At 60.0% G+C, this 12,348-nt stretch overlaps 1 protein-coding gene across 1 annotated transcript; it reads left to right on the forward strand.

The window, feature by feature from the left end:
• The first annotated feature begins 6,545 nt into the window (after positions 1 to 6,545).
• On the forward strand, positions 6,546 to 7,328 carry LOC104257523 (GTPase IMAP family member 5-like). Its single transcript, XM_009812313.2, has one exon. It carries the CDS (start codon positions 6,549 to 6,551, stop codon positions 7,326 to 7,328), a length of 780 nt encoding a protein of 259 aa, XP_009810615.2. The 5' UTR covers positions 6,546 to 6,548.
• Positions 7,329 to 12,348: the final 5,020 nt, after the last annotated feature.

The raw sequence follows: 12,348 nt of genomic DNA on the forward strand, positions 1-12,348 counted from the left end.
CATGACGGACCTGGCCTCTCCCGCGGGCGAGAACCCCTTCGCCTTCCCCGGCGGCGAGGAGGGCCTGGGGGATGAGAAGGCGCTGGTGATCCACAGCCAGGCGGAAGAGGAGGCGGAGAAGGAGTTCAAGTGCATCCTCTGCGGGGAATGCTTCGGCCAGCAGCCCAGCCTCGCCCGGCACCAGAAGCACCACGCCGGGGAACGCGCCTTCATCTGCGCCGAGTGCGGCAAAGCCTTCAGCCTCAAGCACAACCTCATCATCCACCAGCGCATCCACACCGGGGAGCGTCCCTACCAGTGCGGCGTCTGCCAGAAGAGCTTCAGCCTCAAGCAGAACCTGCTCACCCACCAGCGCATCCACAGCGGCGAGAAGCCCTTCTCCTGCCAGCGCTGCGGGAAGCGCTTCCGCGAGCAGCGCTTCCTCCTCAACCACCAGCGCACCCACGCCGAGGACCGGCCCGGCACTGCCGCCGAGGTCCAGCCCGGCGGCAGCCGCTCGCCGGAGCCGCATGAGGCAGCCGGCGGCCCCTTCGCCTGCGCCCGGTGCGGGAAGGGCTTCAGCTGCAGGAGCAGCCTGGCCACGCACCAGCGCAGCCACGGCGGGGAGCGGCCCTTCGCCTGCCCCGACTGCGGCAAGACCTTCAGCCAAAAGGGCTCCCTGAAGATCCACCGGCGCACCCACACCGGCGAGACCCCCTTTGCCTGCGCCCAGTGCGGCGAGAGCTTTGCCCAGAAGGTCAACCTCACCGCGCACCAGCGCACCCACGGGGCCGAGGCCGCCCTCACGTGAGCCCCCCCGCCCCGCCTCGGCACCCCCTGCCCGCGCCGGCCTCCCTCCAACCGCAGGTCCCGGCGGTGCCCGTGCCACCCCCCTGCCTTCGGGGCTGCCCCGCCAGGGCTCTCCCTCTGCGGCCTCCCCAGCCGGTTCTTGTCCGAGGCGCTGCGGGAGCACCCAGCACCCCGCTCGCGCTCCCTCCTGCAACGGGGAATTCTGGCCTGGGGGAGTTGGGGGTCACTAGTTGCTTCCCCAGGTTTTGGGGCACACCATGGGGAGCCACCGGCACGCCTGCTCGGGGCGCACAGCCCAGCCCGGCCACACACGCAGCCGTGCCCGGCATGACGGGGCGCCAGCAGCCCCGGTTTGACCTGGGAACCCCCCCCGGCCGGGCTCCTCGCCTGCTTCCCGCCCCTCGTCCTTCCGCTGGGGTTTTTCTCCTGACGGTCACGAGGTCGGTCCCACCAGCGCCGGGAGCCTCGGGCCCTCTGTCCCCTGCACCAGGAGGAGCCTCACGCAGCCCACATGTTTCCCCGGGAGCCCTTCCTCCCCTTTGCCCGGCGCTGCGGCGGCACAGCCTCATGCCGCAGCTTAAACCCCCTGGGCCAGGGTGAGGGACCATGGAGGAAGACGAGGAGGAGGAGGGAGGTTTCCCCAGGGCATCCCCACGCATCCCCCTGCCCTGCCATGGCTGGTGCGGCTGCGGTCTGGCGCGGTGAACTTGCTCACCTTCCCCACGTGCCGGCACAGGGTAACCTCTGCTGTGCTTGCTCGCCCAGGGAATGACGGCTGCGAATGCCAGAGCGGAGCCGGATCTCAGCAGCTGCCGGCTACACACCACATTTCGCAGGGAAGGAGCCGCACCGCCGTGCTGCCGGGGAAAGGGGCGTAAAGAGGAGGAGGCAGCGGCTCGCCCCGGCTGTGCGGAGGGCCCCCACCACTACAGAAATCACATGAAATAAAAATAAAATAAAACAGAAAACTCGAGGGTGGAGACTGCTTCCCCGCTGGCAGCAGCTCCGGCACGGAGGAGGGACTGCGGCGAGGCAGAGACCCCCAGCCCAGGCAACGCAGAGGTCCTGGCGTGGTGCCGGCGGCAAGGAACCGAAGGACAACCTGGAGGCAGTGGGGAGCATCCGGCCAGGAAGGTGCGGGGTTGGGGCGGTGGGGAGGACCACGAGTGCCCGGCGGGTGGGAAGGAGATGTGCCAACATCAAACCGCGGCCGAGAGCCAGAGCCTGGCTGGGACAGGTGAGCCGCAGCCGGGACAGGGAAACCGCTGTTCTCTGCCACGCCGGGCACGTGCGGCTGCAGGCGGGGACCGGTGCATGGCACGGCCCTGGCTCCTGGTGACGGCAACGTCCCGGCCGCCACCGAATCCCGAGAGAGTTGGGCCAGCGCTCCCTCCTGCAGACCCCCCCCGCACCGTCGTGTCACCCCTCGTGTGACACCCTGGGCCAGCCGTGGGCTCCAAGACGAGGGTCTGGGGTGAGTGTCCCCACGGGGGGGGACATATGGCACTTTGCCACACCCCGGTCTTCACCCCACGCCGGCAGCGGCGCGGGCAGCGCTACCCATCCCTGGGCAGGATGCTCTATGTGGGTAACAACAAACTGGAGCAGCAGAAATGCGTTTTCCAAACCCAGGGATGTTTTTCCTCCAAATGTGTCACTGCACAGGACCGTCTTGGCATCGGCCGCCGGCCGGGCTCGGTCCTGGCGGCTGCGGGTTGCTCGCCGGTGCCGCGCTGCCCACGAGCTTCCCCTCGGCTCCAGTACCCCCGGACGAGAAGCGAAGCCCTGTGCGGGTGCCCGCACAGGGAACCCCCGCGCTGCCCCGTCCCCCCGCCGCTTCCTTTGCCGCTGCTGTGTGGAAATGCAGGTACTTTGATGTGTATCATTAAATGAATTAAAGCCTGGAAAATCCCGCGTTTCCATCGCGCTGGGAGCTCGTGGAGCACCGGGAGCCCCGCCAGGTCCCTGCGCCCCCAGGGTCAGCCCGTCCCCGGGTTGGGCTTGCGGAGCAGAGCTGGGGGAGCCATGCCGGCCCTCCTGCCAGTGCTCTGACCCAGGTGGGGTCTCCTGGAGAGCAAATGCAAACACGGGAATACGTAGTTAGCAAAAAAAACCAAGTTATATTCTGTGTTTGTGGTTCACAATGTGCCATCAGGCCGGGAACCACGTTTGAGTGAAGGCTCCGGGCGTTCCACACGGCTCCCTCCTCTCCGGCACAGCTTGTGGGGTTTTTTCTCCCGTGAGTGGGTGTTTGAGCCTTGTGCCGGCGGGGTTTGCTCCCGTCTCCCGCTCACTTTTCCACATTCTTCCAGGCTGCCGAAGGCCCCACATCGCTGTTGGGATGGTGGCGGAGCGAGACCCTGGCTCCCCCTCCCCAGCGAGCCCCTCGCGGGTGCCCGTCCCAGCCTCTCCTTGCCTGGCTCACCAGCTACTGCTGCTGTGGGGCTCGGCCAGATCCTGCACCAGGGATCAGCGGGTGCTGCACCTCCGCCATCCCAAGGGAGGGATGTAACTGGGACGCGTGGTGGCCAGGAGCAGGGAGACACCCTACGCGAGCTTGGGGACCACTCCACGAGCTCAAGCCGGGTGTGCTGGCTGGTGCGGTGAGCCTGGGCTGCGCTGCAAGCTCGGCCATCGCTGCCGGCCCTCACCGCATCCCACGCTGGGTGCTGCCAGTCCCGAGCACCCAGGAAATCCTTCTCGTGCGCGGCGCTGCCGGAGCACCGGTCTTTGCTGCCGTTTTGCGGATAACCTGCCGCAGGGGATTCCTGGCGCAACTTACACGGCAGGCGCAGGGCGTTTGCTGCCAGCATGGGGAGCACGGCCAAAGCTCTGCTGCCAGTGCAAGGGCTGTGGTGGGCACAAGGCTTACCGTGCGGCACAACCTGGTGCCCTACAGTTGTCTCTGCCCCACAAACCCAGGCAGTACGGTCGCTGGCCCGGCACAGCCCCAGCCCAGCGCCTCCCGTCCCTGCTCTGTCCCTTGCCGCTGCCGGGCTCTGCCCCTGCCACCCTCACCGGTGTCACGGCAGCAGTTCCCCTTTACCCAATGCCTGCCCTCATGCAGCCGCCTACGCAGAGGACCCGTGCTGCCGGTGGGGAAAATCGCCAGCGGAACAGGGCCCCTGCGCAGCACCAGCACCCCAGGTTGTGCATGTGGGGGGGGGGGCAGCCCCATGTCCTGGGGTCCCTGAAGTCCCTGGGATCTCTCATTCTGTGGGACCACGTGGCCCTCGATCTCTGGAGCTGCTGGATCCTTGGGATCCCTTAGTCTCTGAGGTCCCTGTGTCCTGAGCCCCAATGTCCCTGATACCCCATGTCCCCGTGTCCTGGGTACCCACATCCCTGTGCCCCAGGTCCTAATGTACCTGACACCCAGTGTCCTGATGTCCCAAAGTCTCGGGTCCCAATGACCCTGTGTCCGGGGTCCTGGTGTCCCTGAAACCCGCTGTCCCAATGTCCCCATGTCCTGATGTCCCTGGCACCCGCTGTTCCGCTGTCCCAATGTCCCTGTGCCCCAGCCTGGCCATTGCCCCCGCTGACACTGAGTGTCACGGCTCCAGGAGCTCCACGGACGGTGCTGCCCTCCCGGGCAGGTACTGGGGACCAGGGAGGGTGCCAGTGTGTCCTGGCACCTTCGAGCGTCTGAATGCAGCCACGACTCTGTGGCAGGTCCCAGCGAGCCGTGGAGGCAGGGGGGCTACGGAGAGGCAGGACGTGGGTCACGCCTGCGTGGATGGGAACAGGGGAACATCCTCCAGTGACAGAAGTCACAAACATCTGAGACCCCAGGGAGGTCTCAGGGGGAAACCCCGGTGTCACAGGCCGGGACACCTGTCCTGCTGGCAGGACGTCACCACCCCGGCATGGCCGCGTTGGGATCCCGCGCATGGGCAAGGTCTTGCTTTCTCCTTCCCACCCGCTTCGTTTCCAGTAACAGGGGCTGAAACTCAGCCTCTTCCCCATTTCTGCGTGGTTCGGTGCTGTTGCTGGGGCACCCACATCCTGCCAGGCCAGCGGAGCTGCAGGTGGCTGGAAGCCCCCGGAGCGTGGCGGGGCGCAGGACATGCAAGACCCAACGAACGGACTGCGGCATCCAGGGCCCCGGTGGTGCGCGAGGCCGAGCACGTCTCCTCCGCGGTGGAAAACGGGTCCCTTGGGGAGATGTCAGCCCATGAGCCGGCTGCCACGTGGCGGCTTCCCGGCAGAGCCGTGCTGGAACGGCACGGCCCCGCGTGGCTGCAGAGCCGCCCTGGCCCCACGCAGCACCGCTTGCCCTCCGGGGACACGCAGGACCCCCTTTCCCACGGGGAACTCAGGCCGGGGACATGCAGAAGCCCCCTTCCCACGGGGTACTCGGGCCGGCGCAGCTCTTGCGGGGCGGCCCCATGGGACCACCGTCACGGGCTGCTGTTTCCACCCGTCCCGCTTTCCACTGAGCCAAACTGCTCCCGAAGCAAAGCTGGGGATCTGGGAGCCGTGTGTCCCCTGTCCCTTCCCACCCCTGCGGGCACCAGGGCACAGCACGGAGCATCCCTCCCTCGGGGCGCCATCCCAGGGCAGCCCATCCCTTGGGCTACGGCTCCGAGGACAGCGGGGCTGCGGTGGCCTCAGCCAGCCCAGGCTGCGCCCAGGAGCAGCTGTGGCCGGGCCGTGGCTGGGGCTGGCACCTGCGGCGGCACTGGGAGCACGGCACGGGTGCCGACGGCATGGTGCAGAGGTAGCGGGAGTAAGCCAGGACTCCAGGGCACACCGGTCCTGCCCGCCCCACAGCTTTTGCTTCTAATCGTAATGCGGCCGCGGGCCGGAGGTTTGTGGTCGGCGCGGGGTCACGATACAGGGTGAGGCGTGGGGCAGGCAGGAAGGGGGGGCTGTCTGGCGAACCTTCCCCCGTCTCTGCCACGTGCTCTGGCTCTGCCTTTTTAGGGCCCATCTTCCCGCAGCCCCGGCAGCATTTCGGCACCCCGCAGCCCTGTGCCGTGGGGAGGAGCCGGTGCCGCGAAGGGTCTGCGTGCCACCCCAGCCGCAGCGCCAGGGCTTTGCCACAGGCTGCCGCTGCCATCGCCGCACACAGACACTTGTCGGTGGCTCCGAGAGCCTCCGAGGGGACATGGTCTCTGCCACCCCCCAGCTCTCTGCCTGCTCGCCCGGGAAGGAGGCCGAGCCCCAGGCCAAGCCTTGCTCCCGTGGGCAGAGCAAGACCCTGTCCGGCCTGGCTCTGTGCGCCGGCAGAGAGGCACCAGGAGATGCGACGAGCTCTGCAGCTGCAGGAGGGGACTCCTGCCTCAGCGCTGGCTCCAGCCAGGCAGCACGAAGGTACCGGGCTGGAGGGGCAGGGGAGGGAGACGTGTAAGGCTTTATGCTGGCTGGAAGGGTTGTTTTTTTTTTGGGGGGGAGGAAGGGAGTCCAGGCGTGCCCGGGCAGCCAGAAGATCCGTGCAGGGAGAGAGCTGGTTTCTCCCCACTGAACTCCTGCCTGCACAAAGCTGGTTTTGCAGGCAGGAGACTTGGAGGTGGAGCAGGCTGTGCGAGAGCATGCTTCAAGGGTGCCTGGAGGACGTTACCGGTGTCCCCAGCCCCACCAGGCAGCCCCGGGGTCTCCCGGGGGAACAGCCCACGCGGACACCCCAGGGACCTGGCGCAGGCAGCACCGTGGTGCTAACGGGAGTCGTGTATGTCTGCTTTTGTCCGTGCAGCGCGGCCATGGCCGTCCAGTGTGTTCCCATCCCCATGCTGCCCGGGGATGGCGGGGGCTCGGGGATGAGGCTCCTCCTGGTTGGGAAAAGCGGAGCGGGGAAGAGCGCCACCGGGAACACCCTCCTCGGAGAACGCGTGTTCAAGTCCAAGTTTGCGACCAAGCCGGTGACCGTGAGCTGTGCGCAAGCGGGAGGGCGCTGCGGTGGCGAGGACATCACGGTCATTGACACGGCCAATATTTTTGATCCAAGAGCTGCCATCAGTGAGGTGTACAAAGAAATTGCTCATTGCGTCAGGCTGTCCTCCCCGGGCCCCCACGCGCTGCTGCTGGTAACCAAGCTGGGCCAATTCGCCGAGGAGGACAAGGAGGCCGTGCAGAGACTGCAGGACATTTTTGGAGTTGATGTTTTGAGGCACACGATTGTCTTACTCACCCATGCAGAAGACCTGGCAGGGAGGTCGCTGCACGATTACCTGCGGTATTGCAGCAACGGATCGCTCCAGGACCTGATCCTGCAGTGCGGGAGCAGGTATTGCGGCTTCAACAACAGAGCAGTCGGTGCCGAACGGGATCAGCAGGTCGCCAAGCTGATGGGGATGGTCTGCCGCGTGGTGCAGGAGAACGGGGGCAAGTGGTACAGCAACGGCATGTACCTGGAGCCCAGTTTAACGGAAGAGAAAGTGGAGTATCACATGGGGAGGTACAAAGCAGAGAGGAAAATGAGGGAGTGGTCCAGAGCTAATCCATGCAGGATAATTGAGGGTTGCGGCATAATTCTCTTTCTCCTTGCTCTGCTTTTCCTGATTTTCCTTATTTTTCCTGATTTCCTTGTTTTGTGGTAGTGATGAATCACAGAGTCACAGGAACATTGAGGCTGGCAGGGACCTCTGGAGACCGTCTAGTCCAAGCCCTGCTCAAGCGGGGTCCCCCAGAACTGGCTGCCCAGGACCACGTCCAGCTGGGTTTTGGACACCTCCAGGGATGGAGACTCCACCACCTCTCTGGGCAGCCTGTGCCAGTGCTCAGTCACCCTCAAGCAAATAAGTTTCCTGGTATTTAAATGGAATTTCATATGTTTCCGTATGTGCCCATCCCCTCTCATCCTGGCACCGGGCACCGCTTGGTCTCCATCAGGTGAGGACAGGATCCCCCTCAGCGTCCTATTCCCGAGGCTGAACAGTCCCAGCTCGCCCAGCCTCTCCCCGTCTGCCAGATGCTTCGATACCCCAGTCATCTTCACAGCCCTTCGCTGGACCCGCTCCAGAGTGTCCGCGTCCGTCTGGCACACGGAGCGCTCTGCTCCACGGACACACGATGCTCTCCAGGCCAGGGAGTCCTCGTGTAATTACCATGTATTCCCAAGGGAGACTACAAACTAAAATACTTCAAACCCGCCATTCCTGGCCTGGCATCGTCCTGCCGCGGTGCCACGTGCATTTACTGCGGTGCGTGCAGCCGCTGCTGTCACCGCTCTTGGAGAAGCCACCAAACACTTGCTTGTCATGTGTGACGGAGACACGAGGGCTGGTTGGGAAGGGGTGGAAGAGATGGTGAAAGCCCTTCTCCGCCGGGCCAGGCGTGCGAGGGTGGCTGTGGGAGTTGCACTGTTCCTCAGGCCAAAGCAGTGCCTGCCCCGGGGCACGGTGTCGGGACCTGTCACCCTTCCCCTGCCGCCGGTGTCACTCAGGGAGCTGCAGCTGGGGTCAGCCGGGCAGGGGACATTTTGTTTTCCTCCCCAGGTCAGCGAGATGAGCGAAGACCCACGCAGACGCACTCTGGCAGGGCCTTTCCATCAATGCCTGTGGCACCGGGGTCTCTCCCTGGTGTCTCAGGGCTTTCAGCTCTGCCCTGCAGTGCTGGTACCCAGGAGTACAGGCAAGGGAGACGACAGCGATCTCCTCCCAGCTCCAGGACAGCTCATCCGGGCTTCCTGTGCAATGCAGTTTCATGAGAGCAACCTCGCCAGAGCCACAGATGCCTTGAGGGTCAACAAAAGGCTCCGCAGAGCCGAGAGCATCAGCAAAGCACTAGGGTAAAAGGGGGGGTTGTGTGTCCTTCCAGAGGGACCCACTGCAGAGTGGGCAAGCACCGGGTCTGTGCGGGGCCGTGGCTGGGGCCAGGAACCCCCCTCCAGTGCAGTGCTGAGTTCACAGTGATACCAAAGACTTAAACAAATTAGTTAGCAGACAAAAGCAGACCCCCTTGTGCAAACTTCGTACAGATGAGTTAAGACGATACTGCGTCACACAAACTGAAATATGCATTAGTTTTCCCGGAAACAGGCTGGTTGTGGCGATTAGCTCTATTGGGTTATGTTAATGGTGTCTACCTGGGGACAAAAGTAGACCTAGCACCTGATATAGCCTCTGGGTCTCCTGATAATGGCCGATATGCAAACTTGAGACTTGGCCAAACAGCCAAGTCAGTGAAATGCCCCAAATGGGCGCCCTAAGGCTGACCTACCTCATTATAATGCTAAAAACCACACCTCCTAGCTAGAAAACCCAAATAAGCCCCCTACTCTCTAGGCATGCGTAGTGAATTAAAAGCGAACTGTATCTTCAAGATGAAGTAAGAAAGATCCTAACCAATAGTTAGCTAAAGGGTGGGACCAGGAGGCGTAACTAACTTTGTGAACTGTCTAAATACCTGTCATGATTTCAACTGGGTGTGAATGCTAGGAGGAAGGATCCCCCATGCACCCAGCGCTGCAATAAACCAATGTCGGCTTTCTAAACTATCATTTGGTTTGGAGAGTTTTCTTGGTTACGATCTTCGGTAACAACAGGGCTGAAACTCCTCTGCTCCCTGGGGAGCGGGGACTGATCGCCCTCCGCCTGAGCCTGCCGGGGCTCGGCATCACAGTGAGAAACAGTTGTAAAAGGAACCAGCCCTTGTCACAACTGGGCAGTGCCATCATAGAACTAACAGACAGAAGAAATCATAATTAAAACAAATAAACTGGGACAAGTATTGCATTTCTAAATCCTGCAAGATATGGTCAGCCCTGAAGTGGTCAGGCAGTTGGACTAGATGATCATTGTAGGTCCCTTCCAATGGAACTAAATTATTCTATTCTATTCTATTCTATTCGATTCGATTCGATTCGATTCGATTTGATTCGATTCGATTCTATTCGATTTGATTCTATTCCTATTCCTATTCTATTTTAACTTCCTTTCTGCAAAACAAAGACTTAAAAATGGCTTAAATAATCAGAAAGTATGTGGAAGACTCATATGACAAGTTTAGGGGAAAATAGCTTTAAAAACTTAATCGGAGTTAAAATAAAGGAATTTCCTTCTAAAAACATTCAGGCAGGACAGAAAACTGCTTTTTCATTCTTTTGACCCGGATATTCATAGGGTGCAGATAACCATGAGAAGTTAACGTTCCTGTAACAACCCGGTATGTGCTAGCAGTGCAGACAAACTTGCAAATGAGGAGTTTGTTAAACTACCATTATGGAAATGCAATCAAAATTTCCATCTGTGTTGACTGTCAGTTCTCATTTGGAAAGAAACATTGGCCAAGCCAATATTCCTTCTTCATGGAAATCATAACCCACACCCTAAAAGCAGGTATTACAACCTTCTTTTTGTGGTTTTTGGTTGGTTGGTTGGTTGGGTTTTTTTCCCCCTGGAATAACAGTAGCAGAATTTAAAACCATTTACCAAAGGCACCTGTGCATTCTGTCCTAGAGTTTGAATTTTGCAGCTTCTGGTGGTTATGATTTTTCTTCTCCAGATAGAGCGGCCGGAGTTTAACCATTCCCTGAGAAGTGTGGCAGGGCATGTTAGAGACAACGTGTGTGGGAGGAGATTTTTCTGAATTGCAGATCAGCTGTGCTGAGCAAACAGCCTTGTGTCACTGAGGAGCCGGTTCTGCTCTCTAACAGCAGAAACTGCATGATAATCACAGAAATGGGCAAGCACGGAAAAATATCACCTCCTCCCTACGGGATGTGCTTTAGTTGGGTACTTCTTATCCCCACTGCTCTGTGCCCACAGCACACACATCAGCTCTGTCCTCCTCCGCCGCACAAGAGGAGGGCTGCCAATTTTCCTGGCTCATCACACTGAAGAAGCTTTTACCAGAACAAGTTTTGGCTTCCAAGTGGCCAGCTTGGGTGTCCACACACCAAAATATAAAGGCTATTCATGAAGTAGCTGCACCTCCAGTGAGGCTGGGCACTCAAAAAGCTCTCCTTTCCCACGTGAAAACACTGAATCCTGAGGTCCATCTAGTCGCTGCTCCCTGAAGGCAGAGCTGGTGGCAATCGTGCTATTAGGGGACGCAAGGAAGGGGCCAAGAGGGGCGTAGATGGAAAGAAGAGGGTGCAGCCGTTAAACACCATCCCCTATGGAATCAGGAATGCAGCTCGGCACTGCGGGGACGCGCCAGGCTCCTGCCGCCGGCGCCCAGTCATGGTCCTACTGTGACAGGGATAAAAAGAAGCCCTGCAGTGGGGGCTACGGCACAGACAGAGCTGTCGATAAGGCGTCAGTGGAGAACACGGGCCAGTTGCCAGAGCAGAGGGAATGGGAGGGCGACTGGATCCTTTCCAGATCTTTTCCACTGCCTTTGTGTAATCAGCGGATGCTGCAAAACCATCCCCACACAGGAGATCTCTGCAACCCCTGTAAACTTTACCTGAAAAATAACTGGAAAACCTGGTGGAGGAGGAGGCAAAGAGTTCTGTGTTCATGTAGAGAGCAGCTGGGGGAGCTGGGGGTGTTCAGTCTGGAGAAGAGGAGGCTGAGGGGAGACCTCATCGCTCCCTACAACTGCCTGAAAGGGGGTTGTGGTGAGGTGGGTGTTGGTCTCTTCTCCCAAGGGACAAGTGACAGGACAAGACAAAATGGCCTCAAGTTGCGCCAGGGGAGGTTTACACTGGATATTAGGAGAAACTTCTTCACTGAAAGGGTTGTCAGACACTGGAAGAGGCTGCCCAGGGAGGTGGTGGAGTCACTGTCCCTGGAGGTATTTAAAAGCCGTGTGGATGAGGCGCTGAGGGACATGGTTTAGTGGTGGAGTTGGCAGGGTTAGGTTAACAGTGGGACTTGATGATCTTAAGGGTCTTTTCCAACCTAAATGACTCTATGATTATGGGTGGGGGGCCGCCATCAATCAGGGTTCTTAAGGTGAAAGTATCACTGTGGCTCGGCAGGTGCCAGTGATGGGGCAGGGTGAGCCCCTGCACCTCCCTGGCCTTGCCGCGGTGCCACTGCATGCAGGGGTTGCGCTTGGAAGCCGCGCCTGCCTTCCTGAGGTTGTTTAACCTCTGGGCTGAACACCCCCAGCTCCCTCAGCCGCTCCTCATCAGACTTGTGCTCCAGACCCCTCACCAGCTCCGTCGCCCTTCTCTGGACACGCTCCAGCACCTCAATGTCCTTCTTGGAAGTGAGGGGCCCAAAACGGAACACAGCATTCGAGGTGCGGCCTCACCAGTGACGCGTGGAAACAAACTTCACAACTCACACAGAGTTATAAAGAGGGCATGTTTATTGCGGCGCCGGGTGCAAGGGGATTTCTCCACAAAGCTTGCACACAGGGTTAAAATCATGACAGGTATTTAAAACAGTTAACAAAGTTAGTTACGCCTACTGGTGCTACTCCTTAATAACTATTGGTTAATACTTTTCTTACTTCATCTTAAAGTTACAGTTCTTTTTTAATTCACCACGCATGCTCAGAGAGGAGGGGGCTAAATTGGGTTGGGGCTTCTCTAGCTAGGAGGTGTGTTTTTTAGTATTAAAATGAGATTATAATGAGACAGGTTAACTCTAGGGCACTATTTTGGCAGTCTTTTCTATTTTTCTACGATTCGTCCTTGCGCTAATCATTATTGCTAGTTAGCAG

This window comes from Gavia stellata, chromosome 6, assembly GCF_030936135.1.
Source record: "Gavia stellata isolate bGavSte3 chromosome 6, bGavSte3.hap2, whole genome shotgun sequence".
In the NCBI taxonomy this organism is placed as follows: Eukaryota; Metazoa; Chordata; class Aves; order Gaviiformes; family Gaviidae; genus Gavia; species Gavia stellata.